Raw genomic sequence first — 22676 nt, 5'->3', positions numbered from 1 at the left:
TTAAATATAAGTCCTTAGTTCTTTTTGAGTCAATTTTTGTGTATGGTATAAAGGGTCTAGTTTCATTCTTTTGCTTTGGAATATCCAATTTTCTTAACAACATTTATCAAGAAACTATCCTTTCTCCCATTGTATGTTCTTAGTGCCCTTGTCAAAAAAATAGTTGACTGTATATTTGTAGGTTTATTTCTGGACTCCCTGTTCCATTAGCTTATGGATCTATTTTTTAAAAATATTTTATTTATTTATTTGACAGAGAGAGAGAAGAGAGCATGAGCTGGGGAGAGGCAGTGGGAGAAGCAGCCTCCTTGCTGAGCAGGGAGCCTGGTGCAAGGCTTGATCCAGGACCTTGTGATATATACCTTAAACAAGGCTCCCCTTAGGTGTCTGTTTTTATGCCAGTGCCCTACTGTTTTGATTACTGTCGCTTTGTAATATAACTTGAAGTCAGAAAGTGTGATGCCTCTTGCTTTATTTTTTTTGGTGAGTGCTTTTGCTATTTAGGGAGTTTTTTGGTTTCATACAAATTTCAGAATTACTTTTTCTATTTCTGTCAAAAATGCCATTGGAATTTTGATAAGGATAGCATTGGCTCTGTAGATCATTTCGTGTAGTATGGACATTTTAATTATTAATCCATTCCATGATCATGGTAGATCATTCCATTTATTTGTGTCTTCTTCAATTTCTGTCATCTGTCACATTTATTGATTTGCTTGTTTGAACACCTTCACATCCCAGAGATAAACCCTACTTTATTGTGTTGTATAAACCTTTTATTGTGCTATGAATTTACTTTGCTAGTTTTTTTTGGTGGGGTTTTGCCTCTGTATTCCTCAGGGATGGGGGATGTAATTTTATTTCTTAGTTGTTTCCTTATCTGGCTTTGGAATCTGGATAATGTTAGCCTTGTAAAATGACCCTGGAAGCGTTCTTTCCTCTTCTCCTTTTTGGAAGTTTGAGAAGGATTGGCATTAGTTCTTCTTTAAATGTTCGATAAGATTATTCAGTGAAACCATCTTCCTTGTTATTTGTTCACATTTTCTGTTTCTGTTTCCTAATAAATTGTATGTTTCAAAGAATTTGTCCACTATCAGCTTGTTGGATTATCAAATTTGTTAGGACATAAATGTTCATAATAATCTCATATGATTCTTGATATTTCTGTGGTATCATCTGTAATGTTTTTCTTTCATTTCCAGTTTTATTTATTTGAGTCTCTCTTTTTTTCTTATTTTACTTGTTCGTCGATTTGCTTATATTTTTAAGATCCAACTCTTAGTTTATATCTTCCCTATTGTTTTTCTGGTCTCTATTTCCTTTACTTCTGCTCTAATCTGATTTAATTCCTTCTAATTTGGCGCTTTTTTAAGTTGTTTAAGGTATACAGTTAGGTTCTTAATTTTAGGTCTCTCTTTTTTAAATTGGTTTTTAATTGCTATAAAATTTCTTCTTTGAACTACTTTTTGTTGCAGCATGATACGGTTTTTGATGTGTTACATTTCCATTTTTATTTGTTTCAAGATATTTTTTATTTTCCTTTTGATTTCTTCCTAGACATATTGTTTTTTTCAGGAACATGTTGTTTAATTTCTACATTTTTCTGAACTTTTCAGGTTTCCTCCTGTTTTTGATTTCTAGTTTTCATAACATTGTGTTTGGAAAAAATGATTCATCTGATTTAAAGTCTTCTTTAATTTTTAAGACTTGTTTTATGGCCTAACATATGATCTATCCTAGGGAATGTTCTGCATTCACTTGAGAAGAATGTGCACTCTGCTGCTGTTGGATACATTTTGCATATATCTGTTATGTCCACTTGGTCTAAAGTGTAGTTCAAATCATATATTTCTTTGTTGATTTTCTGCCTGGATGATTTATTCAAGTTGAAATTAGAGTATTAAAGGCTTCTGTTATTATTGCTTTGCTATGTATTTCTGCCTTCAGATCTGTTAGTATTTGCTTACTATATTTATGTCCTCTGATATTGGGCGTATGTATGTTTACTGTTGTTATATCCTCTTGATGATACAAAGTTACAGTTTTGAACTTAAAGCACATTTCATCTGATACAACTCCCCCTAGTCTTTTTGGTTACTGTTTGCATGAAATATCTTCTTCCATCTCTTTTCTTTGAGCCTGTATGTGTTCTGAAAGCTGAAGTGAGTTTCTTGTAGGCAGCATATAGTTAGGCCTTTTTTAATCCTATCAGCTACTCTGTCTTTTTATTGGAAAAGTTGGTGCATTTACATGTATATTATAGTAACTATTTGCAGATAAGGACTTATTATTGCCATCTTGTTAAATGTTTTTTGGCTATTCAAAAAAATTTTCTTAAAGATTTTATTTATTTATTTGACACAGAAAGAGAGAGAGAGAGCACAAGCAGGGAGAGTGGCAGGCAGAGGGAGAGGGAGAAGCAGGCTCCCCAATGTGGGACTTGATCCCAGAACCCTGAGGTCATTACCTGAGCCAAGGGCAGACTCTTAAAAGGCTGAGCCACCCAGGCACCCTTCTAGCTATTTTATAGTTCCTTTATTACTTGTTACCTCTTTGCCATCTTCCTTTGTGATTTGATGATTTTCCAGTGTGGTATGCTTTGATTCTTTCCTTTGATCTTGTATGCACCTAATATAGGTTAACAAAAGGCTTATATAAAACCCTTTAGAGTAATGCTAGTCCGTTTTTCTTTTTTTAATGCCAGTCTGTTTTAAGCTGAAAACAGCTTAACTTTGATTGCATACAAAATACCTTTTACTCCTCCTCCCCAGCATTTTATGGTTTTGATGTCACAGTTTACATCTTTTCATATTCTGTATACATTCATAAATTATTTTAGCTATAGTTATTTTTAATACTTTTAGCTATAGTTATTTTTAATACTTTTATCTTTAAATCATTATACTAGAGTTAAGTGATTTGCATAACACTACTATGGTATTATTCTGAATTTGTCTATATTCTTTACTGGTAAGTTGTAAGTTTTATACTTTCATATGTTTTCATATGATTCACTAGCAGCTTGCATTTCACCTTGAAGAGTTCCCTTTAGCATTTCTTGTAAAGCAGGTCTAATGGAGATGAACCCCTTCAGCTTTTGTTTGAAAAAGTCTTTATCTCTCCTTCATTTCTAAAGGACACCTCTTCTGGATAAAATATTCTTCATTGGAAGTTTTTTTTTCTTCCAGTACTTTGACTGATACTTCCCACTCTCTCCTGGTCTGCAAGGTTTGTGTTGAGAAAGCCCTGACTGCCTTGTGGTGTCGGGGACCACCTCTGGCCGGGAAAGTCCCCACCATTACAAGATGGCGCTTGGCTCACTGCTAGCAAAATACTCTACAAGTAAATAACGAACTTTCTGGTGAAGCCTGCCTAAAGGAGGACATAGTCATTGGCTGTTTCAAATTTAATCAGCATAGTAACAGGACTCTCATTGTCTCTCCCCATTGCTTGGCCCCTTATTGGTCACCCTGCCTCATATAAGCTAAGGAAGCTGACGAAATAAAAGGGAATGAAGCATTAACTCCGAACCAGGCTTCTTGTCGTCCTTGCGGGTCGAGGGCGTTATGGGAGTTCCCTTTTAAGAGTTGAGTTTCTTTTCTTCTGTGGCTTTCAAAATTCTCTGCCTTTGATTTTTGACAGTTTTAATGCAGTGTATCCCAGCAAAGTCCTCTTTGTGTTGAATCTGTATGGGAACTTACTAGCCTCATACATCTGGATATCCTACCTTTTCCTGCTCCATATGTGGGAAATTTTCAGCTATTGTTAAGAAAAGCTTTCTGCTTCTCTCTCTCTTCTCCTGGGACTCTACTTGATAGTATCCCACAATTTGCATAGGCTTTCTTAAATCTTTTTCATTCTTCTTCCTTTTATCTCTGATTAGATAATTTTAAATGATCTGTCTTTGAGTTCACAGATTTTTTTTTTTCAGCCTGATGGAGTCTGCTTTTGATGATAGTGTATTTTCTTTTCATTGTATTCTTCAGCTACAGAATTGGTTTGGTTCCTTTTTTATTATTTCTTTCTCTCTGTTGACCTTTCAGTTTGTTCTCATACTGTTTTCCTGATTTTGTTTAATTGTCTGTGTTCCCTTGTAGCTCACTGAGCTTCCTTAACACAATTATTTTGAATTCTTTGTTTAGCAATTCTTATGTCTCCCATTTCTTTGAGGTCTGTGAGTGGAAAATTACTGTATTCTTTTGGTGGTGGCATGTTTCCTTAATTTTTTGTGTTTCTGTGGTAGCTTTACATTGATGTCTATGCAATTGATGGAGCGGTCATCTCTTCCAGCATTAGGGACTGGTTTTTGTGGTTCAGGGCCTCCTGTGGGTGGATGCAAGAGCACTGCTTAGTGGGGTGTGGCAGTTCTGGCCCTAGGGAAGATTCCACGACATATTTTACATGTAGCCTCTTCAGTGAGGTTAGTATTGGCATAAATTTTAAGGGTTCTCAGTGGCCAAGGCTGCATGTGTTCACAGTGGCAGTGGGGACTATTAAGGTCTTTTGCTAGTGAAGTCTGCTGGGGACCTCCTGGTTCTTTTCCCTGCTGTTCAGGGTGTTATGTTTGAAGGGATCCATCTTGGCATAGGGTACAGCTATGAGGGCCCTTGTAGTGCTGGTGGCATTGGTGTCTGATATGTGGGCACTTCTGGGGTCCCAGAAGCTCTGGGGTCTGAGGAGCTGGGTATTCCCCAGCAGTGGTGACCCCAGAGCCCACCATGGAGATGCCTGTGAGGCTCAGCCATGAGGCTCAGGTTTGGAACATGGCCATGTGCAGAGCAGCCAAGAGTCTGAAGTGTGCACACGTGTGGAGCCCTTGGGACTCTGGAACCAAGGTGTATGTGGGGCTGGTGGTGTGGCTGTGCTGCTTCTGGGGGAGGGGCAGCAGAGTCTCCCTCTCTGGGTGTTCCATGGCTCTGGGCAGTGCTGCCTGTTGCTTGTCTCAGTAACTGATGCCCTGGTGTCCTCTGGGGAGCACACAGTGCAGTCCACAAGAGAGACATTCTTGGATCCTCCACCATGAGCTCTGTGTAGAGTCTGCGCTGTTGTGGGAGCTGCTGAGATGCTCCGTGACAAAGGCTACCAGGGTCCTCCTAGAACATGCCTCTGGGGACTGTGATGGCAGCCCCTGTGTGACAGATGCTGACAGCCCACCTTCTTCTTGGTTCTTAGCCAGCTGTCTCAGCTCAGCCAGTCTCCCCAGGGATCCTTTCTGTGGAGTTGGTCTCTTTTTTTCCCACTGTGTTGCTGTAGTTCTTAATCAGACTCTTGAGCCCTCCCAGGCTTATTTTTGTTCATGGATACTGTTTGTCCTTTCTGGGGTGGGGGACAAAGAGTGGTATCTCCCACTCCCATTACCTTGTTGATGTCCAGAGGCCTGCTCTCATCTTTATTTTTTTCTTTCTACTTTCTTTGGATTTACAAAGTTTTGCTTTTTCTAACTTCTTTTTTTTTTTTTTAAATTTTTTATTTTTTATAAACATATATTTTTTATAAACATATATTTTTATCCCCAGGTCTGTGAATCACCAGGTTTACACACTTCACAGCACTCACCAAATCACATACCTAACTTCTTTAAATAGTCTTTCCTTTCTTCTGGTATAAGCATTAAAAGCTTTTATTTGCCTGTACGTGCCTCTTGAGATGCATCTCAAAAGTTTTAATATTTAATATCTTAGTATTCTTAATATTTTGAAATTTTCATTATGGTTCTTTCTTTGAACATGAGTTATTTATACAGGTGTTTCTTCATTTCCAGATTTATGGGATTTCACTTTTTATCACTTTATTTCTAATCTGATTGCAATGTGGTCATGGAATTTGGATTGTATGATGACACAGTGTTTGAAATTTATTGAGACTTATAATATGACCCAGTAGGTGGTTAATTTTGAAACTCTGCCATGAGCACTTTAAAATACATGCACTCTCCACTTCTTGAGTTGTACATAGTCTATTTGTGAAGTCAGACTTTAAAATTAGATTATTGTAATCTGTGTCACTACTGGTTTTGTTTGTGTTTTGTTTTGGTGGTGGTGGGTGGGGTTGACCTGATTAACTGAAATGAATTTGTTATAATGTTCTATTATCTGCTATATTTATTTGTTTCTCCTTATGGTTCTGCCAGTTTTTGAATTATGTGTTTTGCATTACATATTTTCACTATATACTTTGAAGTTATGTTGTAGGTGGAAGGTCAGAGCTTTTATTTTCCTGGTGAAATGAACCTTAATCATTATGCCATGAACTTCTTTATGTCTAATGACTACTTCTGCCTTAATATCTATTATTTATGATAGAAATACAGCTCTAATATCTTTATTTTGCCTAATAGTTGCCCCTTTATCTATCCTTTTCTTACATCCTTTCTTTATCCTTTTGTTTTACAGATTTGTCTTTTAAATAGGATATAACTGGATTTTTCCTCCAGTTTTTGTCTTTTTAGAAAATTTGGTGCATTTGTATTGACTAATTTTTAATATGTTTTGATTTATTTCTGCCACCTTATTTTGTGACTACTACAGAAGTTTTAAGATGTATGCTTAGCTTGCCAATGTGTAAATTTAATAATTCCCCATCTTCTTCCAGAAAATACAAATATCTTAGAACAATTTAATTTTAATCATTCCTCTTCTGACCTCTATGCTGTTGTTTGTAGTGTACTCTAGTGCCTTCTCACTTGGAGTCCCACAAGAAATCATTACTCTTTTATTCAGTAAGTGTCTATCTAGGTTTACACAGATTCGTTACTGCTGCTGATAATTTCTTACATCTTAGACCTGTCATCTCGGGATCCATAATCCACCTGTTTAAAGTCCTTTATGGTTTATTTTTGTGTGTCTGTTGGTTTTATTTGCCCAAAATGTCTTTATTTTGTCTTAATTTTTGAAATACATTTTTGCCAGGTATAGAATTCTAAGTTGACAGTTATTTTTCCATAGCACATTGGAGATGTTCTGGCATCTCTTTTAGTTTGTGCGTGTGCGTGTGTATGCGTGCATGCACATGTTATCTAGAAGCCCATACTTAGTCTGTTTTTCACTTTAATCTCTCTCTGGCTTCTGCTTTGATCTCCTCTTTGCCTTTGGAATTCTGTAGTTCCACTGCATTGGAAGGGTGTGTGTGTTTATGTGTGTGTGTACATGCGCATGTGTACACTTATATGTTCATCCTGCTTAGAATTTGCAGGACTCTGTGAACTTAGATTTGTGTCCAGAAAACTCTGTCATTATATTCCCCATTTTCTCTCTTCTTCCAGACTTTTGATATGTATTCTGTCAGATTTATGATTCTCTCCTGTCTACTACTTAACCTGTGTTCTCATCTCTCTTTTTTGATAATTTGTTCAGATCTACCTGAATAAGAGTCTGAGTACTGTTTGGGAAATGGAAAGAGGGAATGAATATTATGTAGGCAATTTACTAAAGTCAAACACAACTGTCCTTTATTTTTTTTAATGTTTTAAATCCCTGTTTTGTTTTGTGTGAGTACATAGTTTTGCTTCTGATATTTGGGAAGGTTTGTACATCATTTTAGTTCTTCTAGACTTAAAACATTATATATATTCCAACCTTTGTGATTTATGCACTTTAGGTGGCATCTGTTGGCTCCACATTGTGAAATGAAGACATTAGAACATAATTCATGCACTTGCTTTTTATTTGATATCTCATACTCCCTAATGTTTATTGCATATGTTGTAATTGTAGTTTTTTAAAGGTATCTTTATACTTTTAAATAATATAGCTAAACTTTTATTATTTTATTGATCAAAATTAAGTATCCTCTATTGACTTCTGTGTATCTGAGAGGTGAAGAGCACTTATGTTCCCTATATTCCATTTACCTCCTCTTCCCCACCCTTGATTGTTCTGATGCTCTGTTATTTCTGTGCTAACTATTAAGTTCTGCTGAGTATCAGAAGTCCTATAGTTGTTTTGACTTACTTCTATACTTAAATGGATTTAACGCTCTTCCTATTATTTTCTTCATTGCCTTATTTTTGCCTTCATCACTGTGAGGGTGGAATTTATTACCACGTACATTTTACAAGTAGGGTTCATGGATATCTTTACTACATTTTGCATGTGTGGAAATGTTTGTTAGCTTCATAGTTACATGAAAACTTGGCTCTGTAGAAACTTCTTTAGCCACTCTTTTCTCCTGAGGAAATGTTCTGGCATTTGAGTGTTGCTGTGAAGAAGTGTGAGGTTAACGTGATTTTTTCGCTTGTCTCATAGGAAAAAAGAATAGTTCACTTGGTTTTTTTATACTATTTGATTAATAGTGAGATCAAACTTCTCTTTTTTGGGGGATGGGAATGTTTGGTGGTATGCTGTTAGCATGCAAATACAAGCTACTCCAGAGTTAAAGTAGATGTTGCAATTGACATGTACAGTCTCATAGGGGCTGGCATATGATGTGGTCCATGGGTCGGATCTGGGCTGTGACCTGCTTTTCTAGGTCTGCAAGATAAGAATGGTTTTTATAAAGGAACAATGGCAAGTAATTTGATGATGGAAAACATTAACCTTGAATCCCAATATGTAACATGTTACCCTTCTCAAAAGAAATCTGTGTTCTTCATTGATAGGAACATTTAAGTAGGAATATTTTTAAAAATTGTATTCAACTGTTTTCATATTGAATTTTATCAATAAAACATTTGTGGAAATCCATTTTCTCTCACTGCATGAATAATGTGTAATATGTTTGATTTTTGTCCTCTGGCCCATAGGCCTAAAATATTTACTCTTTTTGGCCTTTTTTAAGAATAATTCTGCTGACCTCCAGTCTGTTGTAAATCCAGAATGAGTTTGATTCAGGGTTGCTTTTGAATGTAGGGAGAATGTTCCTTGGATCTGAACCCTGTCTCAAGTGTGGGCCCCAGAGTTGTAGCCTTCTGTTCCTGGCTGTAGTAAATAATCCTTCTGTGGCCATTCTTGATGCTCTTTGGATCTGATCAGGACCCTTTCTACACCCTGAGTCTCACCACCAGATAGACCAGTCCTGCATTGATAGTGTAGTTGTTGGCTTCATTTCTGATGTGGAAATTTCTATCATTTCTATTCCAGTAAGAACTCCTCTTGCCTCTGGCCCATTTTAGTCTGTCATATTTGATTTGTCTGATGCTATTGACTTGACAATTAAAGCTTTTTCTACCCTACATTGATTCTAGGCTACATCTTGGCTTCTTTAGTTAGAGTATAGTTCCATGCCTGTGCAGTGCATTTTCTTTATTTGGAGGCTAGAGTTCCCTCAGAAATCAGAAAGAGAACTCTTCTTTTTCATATTTCAAAACCTACTCCCTTCTGTTCTGTCTGAAGAATGCTAGTAGCATATGGATATGGACTTTTAGTACTTAGTGAATGATGAAATACGTTTAACACCTTAAGCCACCAGTTCCATTGACTTCCCTACATTCTTTCTGATGATTTTCCTTAAGGAGAGGATCTTAAAACTTAGCATTCTCTTCAATATAGAATTTAAGGTAAATTAGAATTGTATGTACATGAACCCATCAAGTAAGAAGGAAAACCTTGCCTTAGAGATGGAGGTAGATAGTACAGAGCCTGCCCTGGGAAGAGTAACTAGCATAGTGAAGGGTCTGGGAATCACACTATATGGCGGAAACACTTGAAGGTGATGGGATATTCAATTAAGCCTAGTGGGAAGTTGAGAACCAACTTTTTTGCAGTTTTGAAACTGACAGTCACAGTTGTGAAAGCATCTTTTATGTTTAAAAAGTAACGTGAACATATTTCTTACAGCCTGTTACCTCATAGTTCTGTCTAGGAAAAAAATACCAAAAATATACCAGTTGATTTGACGACAATAAATCAAGATATGGACAAGGAGAAAAGCAACACAAAAGAAAGGTAAGATAAAATCTAATAAAACTAAAATTTCAACAACATGTGATAATAGTGGTAAGCCATTCTGACAATAAAGAATGGACAGTGTCTTGTGAGGAATGGATGAGGGAGCCGGAGTTTAGCAAACTTAGGGAGGCATTCCTGGTAAGATAGGCAGATTAACAGCAGCTCATTCCCCCAGAGCAGTCTTGGATATACCAAAAAGATGAGAAGGAAGTTGCTGAAAATGAGAAGCTAACCAAGAGCTGGGAGACCCCAGAAGGGCCAAAGGTGGTAGGTGTGGGCAGATGGAGAAGAGGTTAGAGAGATTCATATGCTTGCTTCCTTTTTCACATTCGTCTTGGTGGATCAGTGTCCACTCAGGAAGAGTATAATGGAGTGAGGAAGTTCTTGAAGAAACTTGACTTCTAATAAGTCTGATGGGTTGAACTTATGCTCTTACTGCTCTCCTTTCTGAAATCCTATCAAATGATCAAAAAGAATAAATCCACAAGAGAAGGTGAGAAGAGACAAAAAGCACAAAAGACAAAAGAACTGCCAGTGTCTTTTTGGAAGCTCAGAAATGGAAGGATAAGTGATCACTAATTTTGCAGAGCAAACAGTACAAACCTAAGGTGGCAGAGGTGAAGCCCAAAGGCAGCTGCTTCTTGCCTGCTGTCCCCACACCCCCGCCTGGAAGGATCCTCGCCAGGTGGCAGCAGCAGCAAAAGCAGTAACCTGGAAGTTCATAGGAGCAGTGCTTAAGAGCACAGATCCCCTTCCTTAACCTCTCTCAGCCAAGAGAGTGTTCCTTCCTTCATTCCAGCAGAAGACGTCCAGGATGCAGGGGCACCAGACACAGTGAGAGTATCACACCCATTATTGTACCCAGATCATAGGGGACCTTAGTATTCTTCTTCTGCTGGACTTTGAGGAAGCTCACAGCCAAAATCTAAGCACGTTGTACCCTGGGAAACTGGCCAGGGTGCTGAAAAGCCAGTTGGGAAAACCTCAACTAAGCATTACCCCACAGTGAAATCTGTCAGTTGGCAGATTCCTGTCAGTGCATGAAGAGTGGTCTCATTGCTGTCTCAGTGATGATTCTTAAATACGAATAGATGACCCATGATCATTTGAGGAAAGCTTATAGCTTGATGGAAACTCAAATCACAGAAACCTGGAGAAAACAGACCCTACAGGGAGAATAAATGTTCAGTAACAACCAGCACAGGTCTATCCTGGATTGTCAGGTGACCAAAGAAAATAGCTTTAAGAGAATAAAAAATAGGGGACATTTGGAGAAAAAAAAATAGCTTTTGGAAATTAAATATATAATAGCAGAAATGGAGATAGAATAGGTGAAAGATAAAGCTGATGAAGTTTTCCACAAGGGAAAAGGGAAAGGTATAGAAGGTATGAGAGTAAAGATAAGAAAAGGTTTATGTTAGGAGACAAAAATAGGATAGAAATAAATTCCAAAAACGCCTGTAATCACAGTAAATGCAAATGGGCTAGACTTCGACTTTTGGTTTTTTAAAAAATGTCAGACTGGATTAAATGCATGTGTGGAAACATCTTCGGAAGCAAAAAGTTACCAACAGATGAAAGAAGAAAGATGCTTCCATATTATCTTCTGGGTCACAGGGAACAATTACAAGACTTCACCATTTGAGACCATAAAACTTGTTTAAACAAATTCTCAAGACATCTCAATAGATCACATACTCCTTGATCACTGTAGACATCAATTACAAGAGATTAACTAGGAAAACCACTCTTTGGTTTGGAAATGAAACATGATGTCTGACAAACAAACATTTCTGAAACGCTCCCCCACCCCCACCCAGGAGGAAACAAAGTAGAACTAAGTCTAGAAAAGCCAGAAACAAGGAAGAGAGGTAGTTGCTGAACCTGGCCCACTAATGCTGAGGTGGTGTGGTGGTGCCTGTTCTGTTGTGTGGAGAGTTTATAGTCCTACAGCTTACATTAGTAAGATAGGCTGAAAAATTAATGAGGTAATGATCCATTTTAAGAAGTTAAGGGGAAAAATTGAACAGAATAAGCCAAAAGAAAATCGAGGGAAGAAGATAAAGAGTATCAAAAACTAAGAAAATAGAAATCAAAGAGAGAGAAAATCAGGAAAAGCAACAGCTGTCAATCACATTGGCAAATCTTTGACAGACCAGAGCAGGAAAAAGAGAGTCACCCAGGGACTGTCCGCTTAGCATGTGCTCTCTTTGTATGCGCAGGAGGGCAGGGCAGTGGGTCTGTGAGCACTACTCAGGAGGCCAGAATGGGAGTCCCTCAGAGCAGAGCCATCTGCAGTTAAAGAGATGAGAAAATTAACTCTTTTTTTTTTTTTTTGAGAAAATTAACTCTTTCATGGCAATTAGTCTGAAACAAAATGTAGAAGTTTTAAGAAAAATATGAATAAAATAGGCTCAATAAGTAATAGGCAAGGGGAACTTTGCTGTTTTTATTTAAATTCTAGTTAGTTGGCATACAGTGTTAGAGTTGTTTCAGGTTCGGCACCTCCATGGGACACAGTGCTTTATCCCCATCACCTGTCTGCCCAGCCCCCCTGACCCCCACCCCTCTGGTACCATCAGTGTTAAGAGTCTGTTTCTTGATTTGGCTCTCTCTCATTTTTGATCCCTTTTGCTCATTTGATTTATTTCTTAATTATTTCTTAATTCCACATATGAGTGAAATCATATGGTATTTGTTTTTCTCTGACTTATTTTGCTTAGTACAGTACTCTCTGGTTCCAGCCACATCATTGCAAAGGGCAAGATTTCATTCCTTTTCATCCACTAAAATTGTCGAATTTGTAATTATGAATCATGACCACCTTCCCAACTCCCCACCACCACCACCACCACCACCACCACCACCACCACACATACTAGGCTCAGGCAGGTTTCCAGAGTTTCTGAGTTTCTACCAGGTTATGAGTTTTAAAAGAAACTCAAGAAATGGAGAATTCCAATCTTATACAACTTCTTCCACAGAACAGAAGAAGAGAAAATAGTGCCTAAATCATGCATGCACATGGAGGGGAGGGGCAAAAGGAGGCAGAAAGGGAAGAGGCAGAGAGGAAAACTTAAGCAGACCCAGTGCTGAGCTCGGAGCTGAGGTGGGCTCGATCTCATGGCCTTGAGGACTCAGCCTGAGTGGAAACCAAGAGTCAGGACACCCAACCCACTATGCCACCCAGCACCCCTGTTTATACAATCTTTTAAGTCAGTTTCATTTACATTCTTAGAAACAGAAAACTCGAAATAAAATGCTAACCTGCAGGTTATAGTAGCATATCAAATTGGATGATACACCAAGATCAGATTGAGCAGCTTGTCTAAAACCTGTGAGGTTAGTTCAACATTGGAAAATGCATCAATATCAGTTACCATTAATAGATTAAAGGAAGAAAGTATTTGATAAAATTATCTCTTTATGATTAAAAACCTTTAGCAAACTACATGATGAAAGGCATTTGCCAAAAACCTGAAGCAAATGTATGTATTTATTTATTTATTTTTACATTCTGAAGCAATTTTTTTAAAAAGATTTTATTTATTTATTTGACAGAGAGAAATCATAAGTGGTCAGAGAGGCAGGCAGAGAGAGAGAGACAGGGAAGCAGACTTCCTGCTGAGCAGAGATGCGGTGCTCCATCCCAGGGCCCTGAGATCATGACCTGAGCCAAAGGCAGAGGTTTAACCCACTGAGCCACCCAGGCGCCCCTGAAGCAAATATTTTTTAAATTTTATTTATTTTTTTAAATTTACTTTCAGCATAACAGTATTCATTGTTTTTGTACCACACCCAGTGCTCCATGCAATCCGTGCCCTCTATAATACCCACCACCTGGTACCCCGACCTCCCACCCCCCACCCCTTCAGAACCCTCAGATTGTTTTTCAGAGTCCATAGTCTCTCATGGTTCACCTCCCCTTCCAATTTCCCCCAACTCCCTTCTCCTCTCTATCTCCCCATGTCCTCCATGCTATTTGTTATGCTCCACAAATAAGTGAAACCATATGATAATTGACTCTCTCTGCTTGACTTATTTCACTCAGCATAATCTCTTCCAGTCCCATCCATGTTGCTACAAAAGTTGGGTATTCGTCCTTTCTGATGGAGGCATAATGCTCCATAGTGTATATGGACCACATCTTCCTTATCCATTCGTCCATTGAAAGGCATCTTGGTTCTTTCCACAGTTTGGCAACCATGGCCACCAATTCCTAATCCCCCTTTATCTTAGGAAAGTTGAGTCCTTTAACAAAGATATCAAGGTACATCCAGGAAGAATCAAAACAACCTTCCTCACCCACACTGAGAATTTACAACCACTCTCCCATCTTTTTCTTCCACCAGTATTTCTGCGTTTTTGTGTTTGTCCTGATAGTATATAAATCTTACACTTGGGGTTCTTTTTGACAAGGTTTTTCCTTTATTTGCATATATATATATTTTTTTCTCGTCATATACTATTATCAGTCTTTTTGTTTGTCTGTTTTTGTTTGTATACTTCATAAATCTTACCTTGGGGCCCATTTGGGCTGAAACTTCTCTTTTATCTCACCTTTCCTTCCTGTCTCTCTACCTCTCTCTTTTTTTCTTTTTCTTTTCTTTTTCCTCTCATTTGGGTGGGGAACCCTGATTGCTCAGAAGCGTTCCAGGGTGCACCTTGACTGCACCATGGTCGATACATCCAGCTACACCCGTTTAGCCATCTCTCACCAAAATGACTAGGAGGAGGAATGCCCAACAGAAGAAAAATACAGAGGATGGACCTTCTGCAACAGAGCTAACGGCTATCAACATAGACAATATGTCGGAAAGGGAATTCAGGCTAACAATTATCCAAGCAATAGCTAGGTTGGAGAAAGCCATGGATGACCAAATGGAATTAATTAGGGCTGAACTGAAAATGACCAGAGATCATGTTTTCAATATTAGGGAAGAGCTGAAAGCTACCAGGGATGAGCTTCACAATGCTCTCAATGAGTTCCAATCTAATCAAATTCTCTCAAAGCTAGAGTAACTGAGACAGAAGATAGAATTAGTGATCTGGAGGACAAACAGATAGAGAGAAAGGATCAGGAGGAAGCCTGGAACAAACAGCTTAGAAGCCATGAAAACAGAATCAGGGAAATAAATGATGCCATGAAACGTTCCAACGCCAGAATTATTGGAATCCCTGAAGGGGAGGAGAAAGAAAGAAGTCTAGAAGATATAGTGGAACAAGTTTTTCATGAAAATTTTCTGAATCTCGTGAATGGAACCAGCATTCATGTACTAGAGGCCGAACGGTTTCCCCCCAAGATTACAGATTCTCAAAAGTCCTTGAGACACCTAATAGTAAGAATGAAGAATTATAATTGTAGACAGAACCTCTTGAAAGCAGCTAGGACAAAGAAGATTCTTACGTACAGAGGAAAGCCCATCAGAATAACATCAGACCTCTCCACAGAGACCTGGCAAGCCAGAAAGGGCTGGTAAGATATAGTCAGGGCGCTGAATGAGAAGAACATGCAGCCAAGAATATTTTATCCAGCAAGACTGACATTCAAAATGGATGGCAAGACCGGCAAGGCTTCAAAGACTAGGCGACCAAGCTGATACTGCAGGAAATATTAAGGGGGGTTCTATAAAAGAGGAAAAATCTTAAGAATAGCATTGAACAGAAAAATAGAGACAATCTACAGAAAGAAAGACTTCAAAGGTAACACGATGTCAATAAAAACGTATCTATCAATAATCATCCTCAATGTGAATGGCCTAAATGCGCCCATAAAACGGCACAGGGTTGCAGACTGGATAAAACGACAGGACCCATCCATATGTTGTCTACAAGAGACCCATTTCGAACCTAAAGATACACCCAGATTGAAAGTGAAGGAATGGAGAAGCATCTTTCATGCCAGTGGGCCTCAAAAGAAGGCCAGGGTAGAGATTCTCATATCAGACAAATTAGATTTTGAAGCAAATATTTTTAATGGGCAAGTGTTAAAAGTGTTCCTCTTATGTTGAGAAAAGTGGCCAGGATACTTGTTATTGCCACTTCTGTGTGACATCCTATTAAAGGTCCTAAAGCAGTAAGCAAGAAAAAAATAGATAAAAAGAAATGAAAGCTGGAAGTTTTGAAAAAGAAAAACCATAATCATTTATATGATGTCTAGTAATAAAAGTACAAAATAATTGTTTTATAATTAATAATTGAATTTAATTTAGCAAGACTTCTAGATTAAAATCAGCATAAGTGAATTTTATTCCTATAGTCCAGCAGTAGATTGAAAATTTAATTTTAACCATCACTACCATTTGTAATAATGGTAGTGTATAGTATAATAATAAAAAATCCAGTACCTAGGAAAAGGCATCAGTATGATCTTTGTAGAGAAGATTACAAAATTTAATTGAGAATGCAACAAAATTTATATGGAAAAGCAAAAGGCCAAAGATATGTAAGCACTCTTTAAGAAAAAGAAATTTGAAGGCATGAACTTATAGCTATGACAACTCTAGCAATTAAAGCAATGGGACAGAAAAACAAGGATAGACAAAAATAAAGAACCAGGGGTAGATAATTGTATACATTTGGAGTGATGCAGACTTGTATATAATTGTATATCTGGAGTTACAGGTCAGGGAAGAAAAGGTAGGGGTGTTAGTAATGTGTGGTGACAATTGCATATCCTTATGGGGTGGGGGCGGGGAGAATTGGATCTGCTCCTCACATCATAGCCCAGACTCAAGGATGAAGTGTAAGACTTGCAAAAGACAAAACTTGTAAACTATTTGGTAAAAGTGAAAAGAATTTTGTTAATATTGGAGTAAGGACAGATTTCTTAAAAGTAAACACAAATTGGAGATGCAAAGATAGATAAATTAGGTTATATTAAAGTAAGAACTTAGATTTATGAAGACTTCATCAAGAATATGAAAAGTTGAGCCCAAACCGGAAGAGATTTTTAGTACATGTAAAATGACAAAAGATTACTATAAAAAATGTGAAAAGAAATCCTAAACATTGTTAAGAAAATAATATATAATTCATTATTAAAAAAAGAAAGGATGTGGATTAGACATTTCAGTGAAGAGGAAACTGTTCAAGGTGTTTATAAACCAAAAGGGACTCAGAGCGCTCCAGGGAGAAAGATTTAAGAAATACCTGATACCGGTATCCACGAGCAAGTGTGAAGAAGTTGTGCTCTGCCTTTGAAGAGAAAGTTTGCCTCCTTATTCATGTGATTACATATTTTCGTTTAATACACCAGTGGGGAGTTTTGCCCACTGAGTGGCACATGAGGCTCTTAGGAGCCCTGCATTTCCTCCACCTTGCAAAAATGTGCTCTGCCACGTAAGTCAGCTGTAGGCACTGATTGTGGATTCTGTTCTTATGGAAAGGGTTTTTTTAAACATTTACAAATAGGCAGTTGGCTAATGTATCGTGAAAAGGTTTTGGTTTTAGTCTTGGTAAGGGTTGTTGTTGGTATTGGTTTTATAAGGAAAGGTAATATGTGAGTACAGAACTTCAAAAACTATTTGACCTCACACTGCTGCGAATTGGTTTATATTTCTTCCTTCTTTTAAGTTAGATGACGATTCTTAAGTCCTTTCCAGCCATGACAATATCAGACCTCTTTTACATTTCTCTAGACTCTCCTTGTTTCAGATATGCTTTCTATATTTTTTTATTATTTATTTATTTACTTTAAAAAATTTCTTAACTTTTAAGTAGGCTCCACACCCAGCATGGAGCCCAGGGTGGTGCTTGAACTCACAACCCTGATAAAGACCTGACCTCAGATCAAGAGTCATTCGCTTAACTGAATGAGTCCCCCCAGGTGCCCTCAGAGCTACTTTTTAAAATGTGTATCAAAAATTGTTTGAAAGGGGTGCCTCAGTGGAAGTGTCTGCCTTCAGCTCAGGTCATGATCCTGGAGTCCTGGGATTGAGGCCCACATCGTGCTCCCTGCTCGGCAGGGACCCTGCTTCTTTCTCTCCCTCTAGGGCTCCCCTGCTTGTGTTCTTTCTCTCTCTCAAATAAATAAATAAAATCTTTAAAAAAATTGTTTGGAAGGATAGATATTGTATTGTAAAGTACAGTATAAAGATTTAAAATTAAGTCCTAGAGGCTGTTGACCATAGCATCTTACTTTCTTTGTCATACTAGACTTCAGAAACAAGAAAGGCAAGAATATAAAGATGTCACACCGTCAGAATATCAACCAGCTAAAGCAGCAGAAAAAGAAACCTCGAAATACCAAACACTCAGAACGCTTTCTGCCCTGACGTCAGAGGAAACTGAACTCTATCAAGATTACTACTATCCAGGCAAGCCAATCTATGTTTTCTTTTATGAACATGGAAGGAAGTTGTCATGGCATTAACTTAAAAAATCAGTGAGCTGCATTACAATACTAGTCTACTTTCAAAGTACAGGGTTTGGTGCTTTACCAATTTCGTTAACCAGGACCGTTGGTGAGATCTTCCGATACAGAGCTTGTCTCTTAAAGGGACCGTAATTTAATACTGGTCATCACTATAAAATAACAATAGTGGTATTGTTCCCATCGCCAAGAGTATCTGACATTTCTGGAGCATCTTAGAGTTCACATCACTCTTCTTCGCATCTCATCTTTCTCAGGGTTTGTGTGAGGTGAGGACCCTAAAGTTGGGTCACGTTCCCTGAAGGCCCCGATGCCTTCTGGCTGGTCTGTGACCTCTGTGCGCTTATCTGTCAGGATCCTGCTACTCCTCCCCAGGCTCCTGCTGTTTGTCATCCTTCCCTCCACCTGTCCCAACTGCACCATCAGCAGTATGTAAAACCGTTTTTCACCACACTTCCTTTTTTATCCAGCTCTTTCCTTTCCTCGATTTTCTGAAGGTTGGGCTTTGGTCTCCTTCCATGGCCCCCTTCTCCCTCCAGCAGCCTATTAGCAGCGTCCTTAACCCCTCCCACTTCTCTCCTCTGCTCCTGGGTTGGCAGAATTGTCAATTTTGCCTGCCTCCACCCCGTACTAGTAAGCCTTTTTGCAGAAAACTGTCACACTTCTGTGGGTTTATTCTTCACAAATCGTGGTCTCCAGCAGCGGTTGGGGAGCGGGGGTGCTCAACACTGCCTGGGGCCCTTTTATGCCTCCGTTCAGCTTTGCCTCTCATTACTCACCGCGTCTTTTTACACTGTCACAGTTTAACCATAAGCCTCTCCTCTTCGATTATGCTTCCTACTTAAAAAAAATAATAATAAAAATAATAAAAATAGAAGGAATCAAAAGGAAACCTGTAACCTGCAGCTCCCCAGTCCCGTTTCTGTACTTGTCTCACTTCTGGAGCTCCTTTTCTGCCACGTGCTCAGGAATGTGGGGTTGTCTTCCATTCTAACAGCTCTTTGTCAGTGCACAAACCTGCTGCAGGCTTACCTGTCTCGAATAAACCAACTCAGGAGCCCCTTCCTTCCTTTCTTTCCCCTTGACCTTGAGGATACTACTCTCTTGGCTTTCTTTGTACTTTTCTGTCTCCTCTCTTTTGGTCTCTTTCATGGATCTTTATTCCTCTGACCTTTAAATATTGTTGCTTTTCAGGTGTTTTGGGTACTGCCAAAATTAGTGTTCCCTCTGTGGGCTAGACTACAGCTTGATGATTTTAAATAACAATACATTTCTTCTTATATTTCTTATTAAGTATATACCCAGAGCATGTAGGTGCTTTCTGTAATTGTCTTTAGTCTGTGCCTGAATATGGGTATGTTTGATTTTCTGAAGGAGCCTAAGAACTTTGGCATGTGTAGGGCGATACTCTTTTCTCTGACGGATTAAAACAGAGGGAGTGCCTGGGCCTTCTAGTTAAGTGTTTGCAGGCCTGAGGTAGCTTCCTTTCCAGCAAAGTAGAAAGGAGAAGTCCTCTGACCCTTCTGTTTTCTCAGTAAAGAGGGCCAGAAATAAAAGGCTGGATAGGAATATAAGGCTGCATGGGAATACAAGGGCCAGACGGAGCAATGGCTCGTTGGCTTTGTTAAGGATCAGGGCGTTATACCGTGAAGATAAAAGCCACAGGAAGGCTTACACAAAGAGTTAACATGATCAGATTTCTGCTTTGCAGAGATCACTCTGGCTATAGATTAAGAATAGATTGGAAGATGGAGCACCTGGGTGGCTCAGTGGGTTAAAACCTCTGCCTTCAGCTCAGGTCATGATCCCAGGGTCCTGGGATAGAGCCCCACATCACGCTTTCTGCTCAGTGGGGAGCCTACTTCCCCCCACCCCTCTCTGCCTGCCTCTCTGCCTACTTGTGATCTCTGTCTGTCAAATAAATAAATAAATCTTAAAAAAAAAATAATAGATTGGAAGTAAACAAGAATTGATTTAGGGAGCTCAGTTAAGAGGTTTTGGATATTCTGAAGGTGGGATTATCAATTATGGTGATGGGTTGGAGAGAGAGAGATGGTGTCAAAGATGATAGTTAGGTTTCTGGGTTGTTTGGTTAATGAATTGTGGTTCCATTCTCTGAGATAGGAAGGGTCAGGGTGTGTGGGGTCTGGGGACAGATCATGGTTCAGTTTGAGACATGTTGCATTTGAGCTACCTTCCATCCATTCCAGTGGAAATGTCAAGGGAGCAGTTGACTGTGTGTATTTGGGGCTCAGAGAAGCCAGGGCTGAGATGATGCATTTGGAGTTATTATGTGGGTGGAAACTTAAGGCATGGCCACGAGTGAGACTGCCTAAGGAGAGTGTATGAAGTGACACAAAATCATGGCCACAGAACTACAGCAGCTCTGACCTGGAGAGAGGAGGGTGGCTGCAGTGCACACACGGGGATGGTCAGAGTCAGGCTAGAGAGGATGGCAAGCAAGAGATGGCTATGGGCTGTCAGAGATGCTGGAGTAAAAAATGGTATCAAAAATGAAGGAGTAGGTCCTGGTTCAAAATGGTGATGTAGAAGGATCCTGAATTCACCTCTTCACACAGACACACCAAATCTATAGCCACATATGTGACAATTCCCTTGAGAAGACACCCCAAAACTAGCTGATTGAACCGTACCCTTGGGGTGAATAAAGAAAAAAGCCACATCAAAATGGGTAGGAGAGGGTAAGACACAACCTCACCATAAACCCTACCTGTGGTGTAGCGACCCACAATCAGGAGGGAACTCACAATCCTGAGGTGCTCCCTGAGGAGCAAAGAGTTGGAACCCCCACATTGGGCACCTCAACTTTTAAGACCTGTGCCTTAGCAATGAACTCCCAAAACAGTTAGCTTTGAAACCAAGGGCTTTGATCCACAAGACCTACAAGGCTACACTGAACTGAGAAACAGTTCTTAAAGGGCTGGTGCAGTCTCGCCACCCTGGGCCTAGCACAGAGGTGGGTGGGCGACTAAGTCCTTCAGTGAACGAGGCCTATTTGCTTATCTTAAAGCTTTACTCTGAGCGTCAGGCATCTGATGTAACACACATTCAAGGGCCTACTGAAATGCTGTCTAAAAACAGAGGCTGGCAGATGCTGTCCTCACCCTCTCCCTCTCTCCAGGTATGTCCCCAAAAGGAGCATGTACACTTATTTGGCACCCTGAATTTTGTGGCTGCCACCCTGGGGTTACCACTAGGTGGCTTGACTGGTGGCCAGAGGGCTTACACTCACAGGTCCCATAGTCCTGTAATAAGTGGAGGAAGAGTTCTTAATTGGCTCCACCCAGGACCCAGCCTAGACACAGCAGCCTGAAACATACCCCCAGTCTTTCTGGGAAAGGGGTCTTTTGGCTTGTCCTGGAGCTTCAACCTGTAGTACAGGCTTCTTATTTGGCACTACCGAGATGCTGTCCCCCAAGACATCTCGAGCCTACCAAGGTGCTGTCGGGGGACAGAACCCAGTGGGCACCATCTTGGTGCTCTCCTTCTGCCTCATTCTGGGTCACTGGAATCTTCTGGGGTGGGAGTTTGTGAACTGGTCTGGCACCCTGATTTTTGCATCTGCCACCTAGGAAGATGCCTTTTGACCTCCTGGCTCTGGTGACGTTGGGGGTTTGTACATGTGAGTCCTGCTGAATTGTTACAAGTGGAGAAACCATTCTAACAGGCTGCTTCTCCCCGCGGGGTACAGAGCAGAGCTAGCGAACTGAGGTGCACCCACAGTCTGGGAGAATAATGTAAGGGGTGGGGGAGGTTAATCACTTACATGCTAGTTTGAAAGTTAAAAGATAAAAGTAGTAAAAAGAACTGTAAAAACAAAATTTCGTTAAATAGATGCATAGGATAAAAAGATGTGAACTGTGAACATCAAGGACATAAAATGTGGGATGGAGGAGTAAAAATGTAGAGTTTTAGAATGCATTAAAACTTACACTGCTATCAACTTAAATAGATTGTTGTAAGTTGTTTTATATGAGCCTCTTGTTAGGACAATGCGAAAACCTATAATAGATACACAAAAGAGAGAGAGATGTATGGAAAACCATCAGATCACAAAGGAAGAGGGAAAGAGAAGAAGAGAGGAACAAGGGAATTATAAAACAGCCAGAAATCAATTATCATTAATTATTTTAAGTGTAAATGTACTAATTCTCCAAACAGAAGATAAAGAATGGCCCAATGGATTTTAAAAAACCAGGCCTGGGGCGCCTGGGTGGCTCAGTCGTTGGGCATCTGCCTTTGGCTCAGGTCATGACCCCAGGGTACTGGGATCGAGCTCCGCATTGGGCTCCCTGCTTGGCGGGGAGCCTGCTTCTCCCTCTCCCACTCCCCCTGCTTGTGTTCCCTCTCTTGCTGTGTTTCTCTCTGTCAAATAAATAAATAAAATCTTAAAAATA

General features: G+C 39.4%; 1 protein-coding gene across 1 annotated transcript in view; it reads left to right on the top strand.

The window, feature by feature from the left end:
* Positions 1-9805: 9805 nt before the first annotated feature.
* DNAH14 (dynein axonemal heavy chain 14) overlaps positions 9806-22676 on the top strand; it is a 320474-nt gene continuing 307603 nt past the window's right edge. The window contains exons 1-2 of the mRNA XM_059145622.1: positions 9806-9881; positions 18042-18202. Of these exons, the coding sequence (XP_059001605.1) occupies positions 9850-9881; positions 18042-18202 (193 nt within the window). The 5' untranslated portion in view covers positions 9806-9849. The remainder of the gene's footprint in view (positions 9882-18041; positions 18203-22676) is intronic.

Source organism: Mustela lutreola, chromosome 14 (genome assembly GCF_030435805.1).
Source record: "Mustela lutreola isolate mMusLut2 chromosome 14, mMusLut2.pri, whole genome shotgun sequence".
NCBI classification, from domain to species: Eukaryota; Metazoa; Chordata; class Mammalia; order Carnivora; family Mustelidae; genus Mustela; species Mustela lutreola.
Note: the sequence above shows the minus strand (reverse complement) of the source record. Positions and strands in the feature narration are given on the sequence as shown.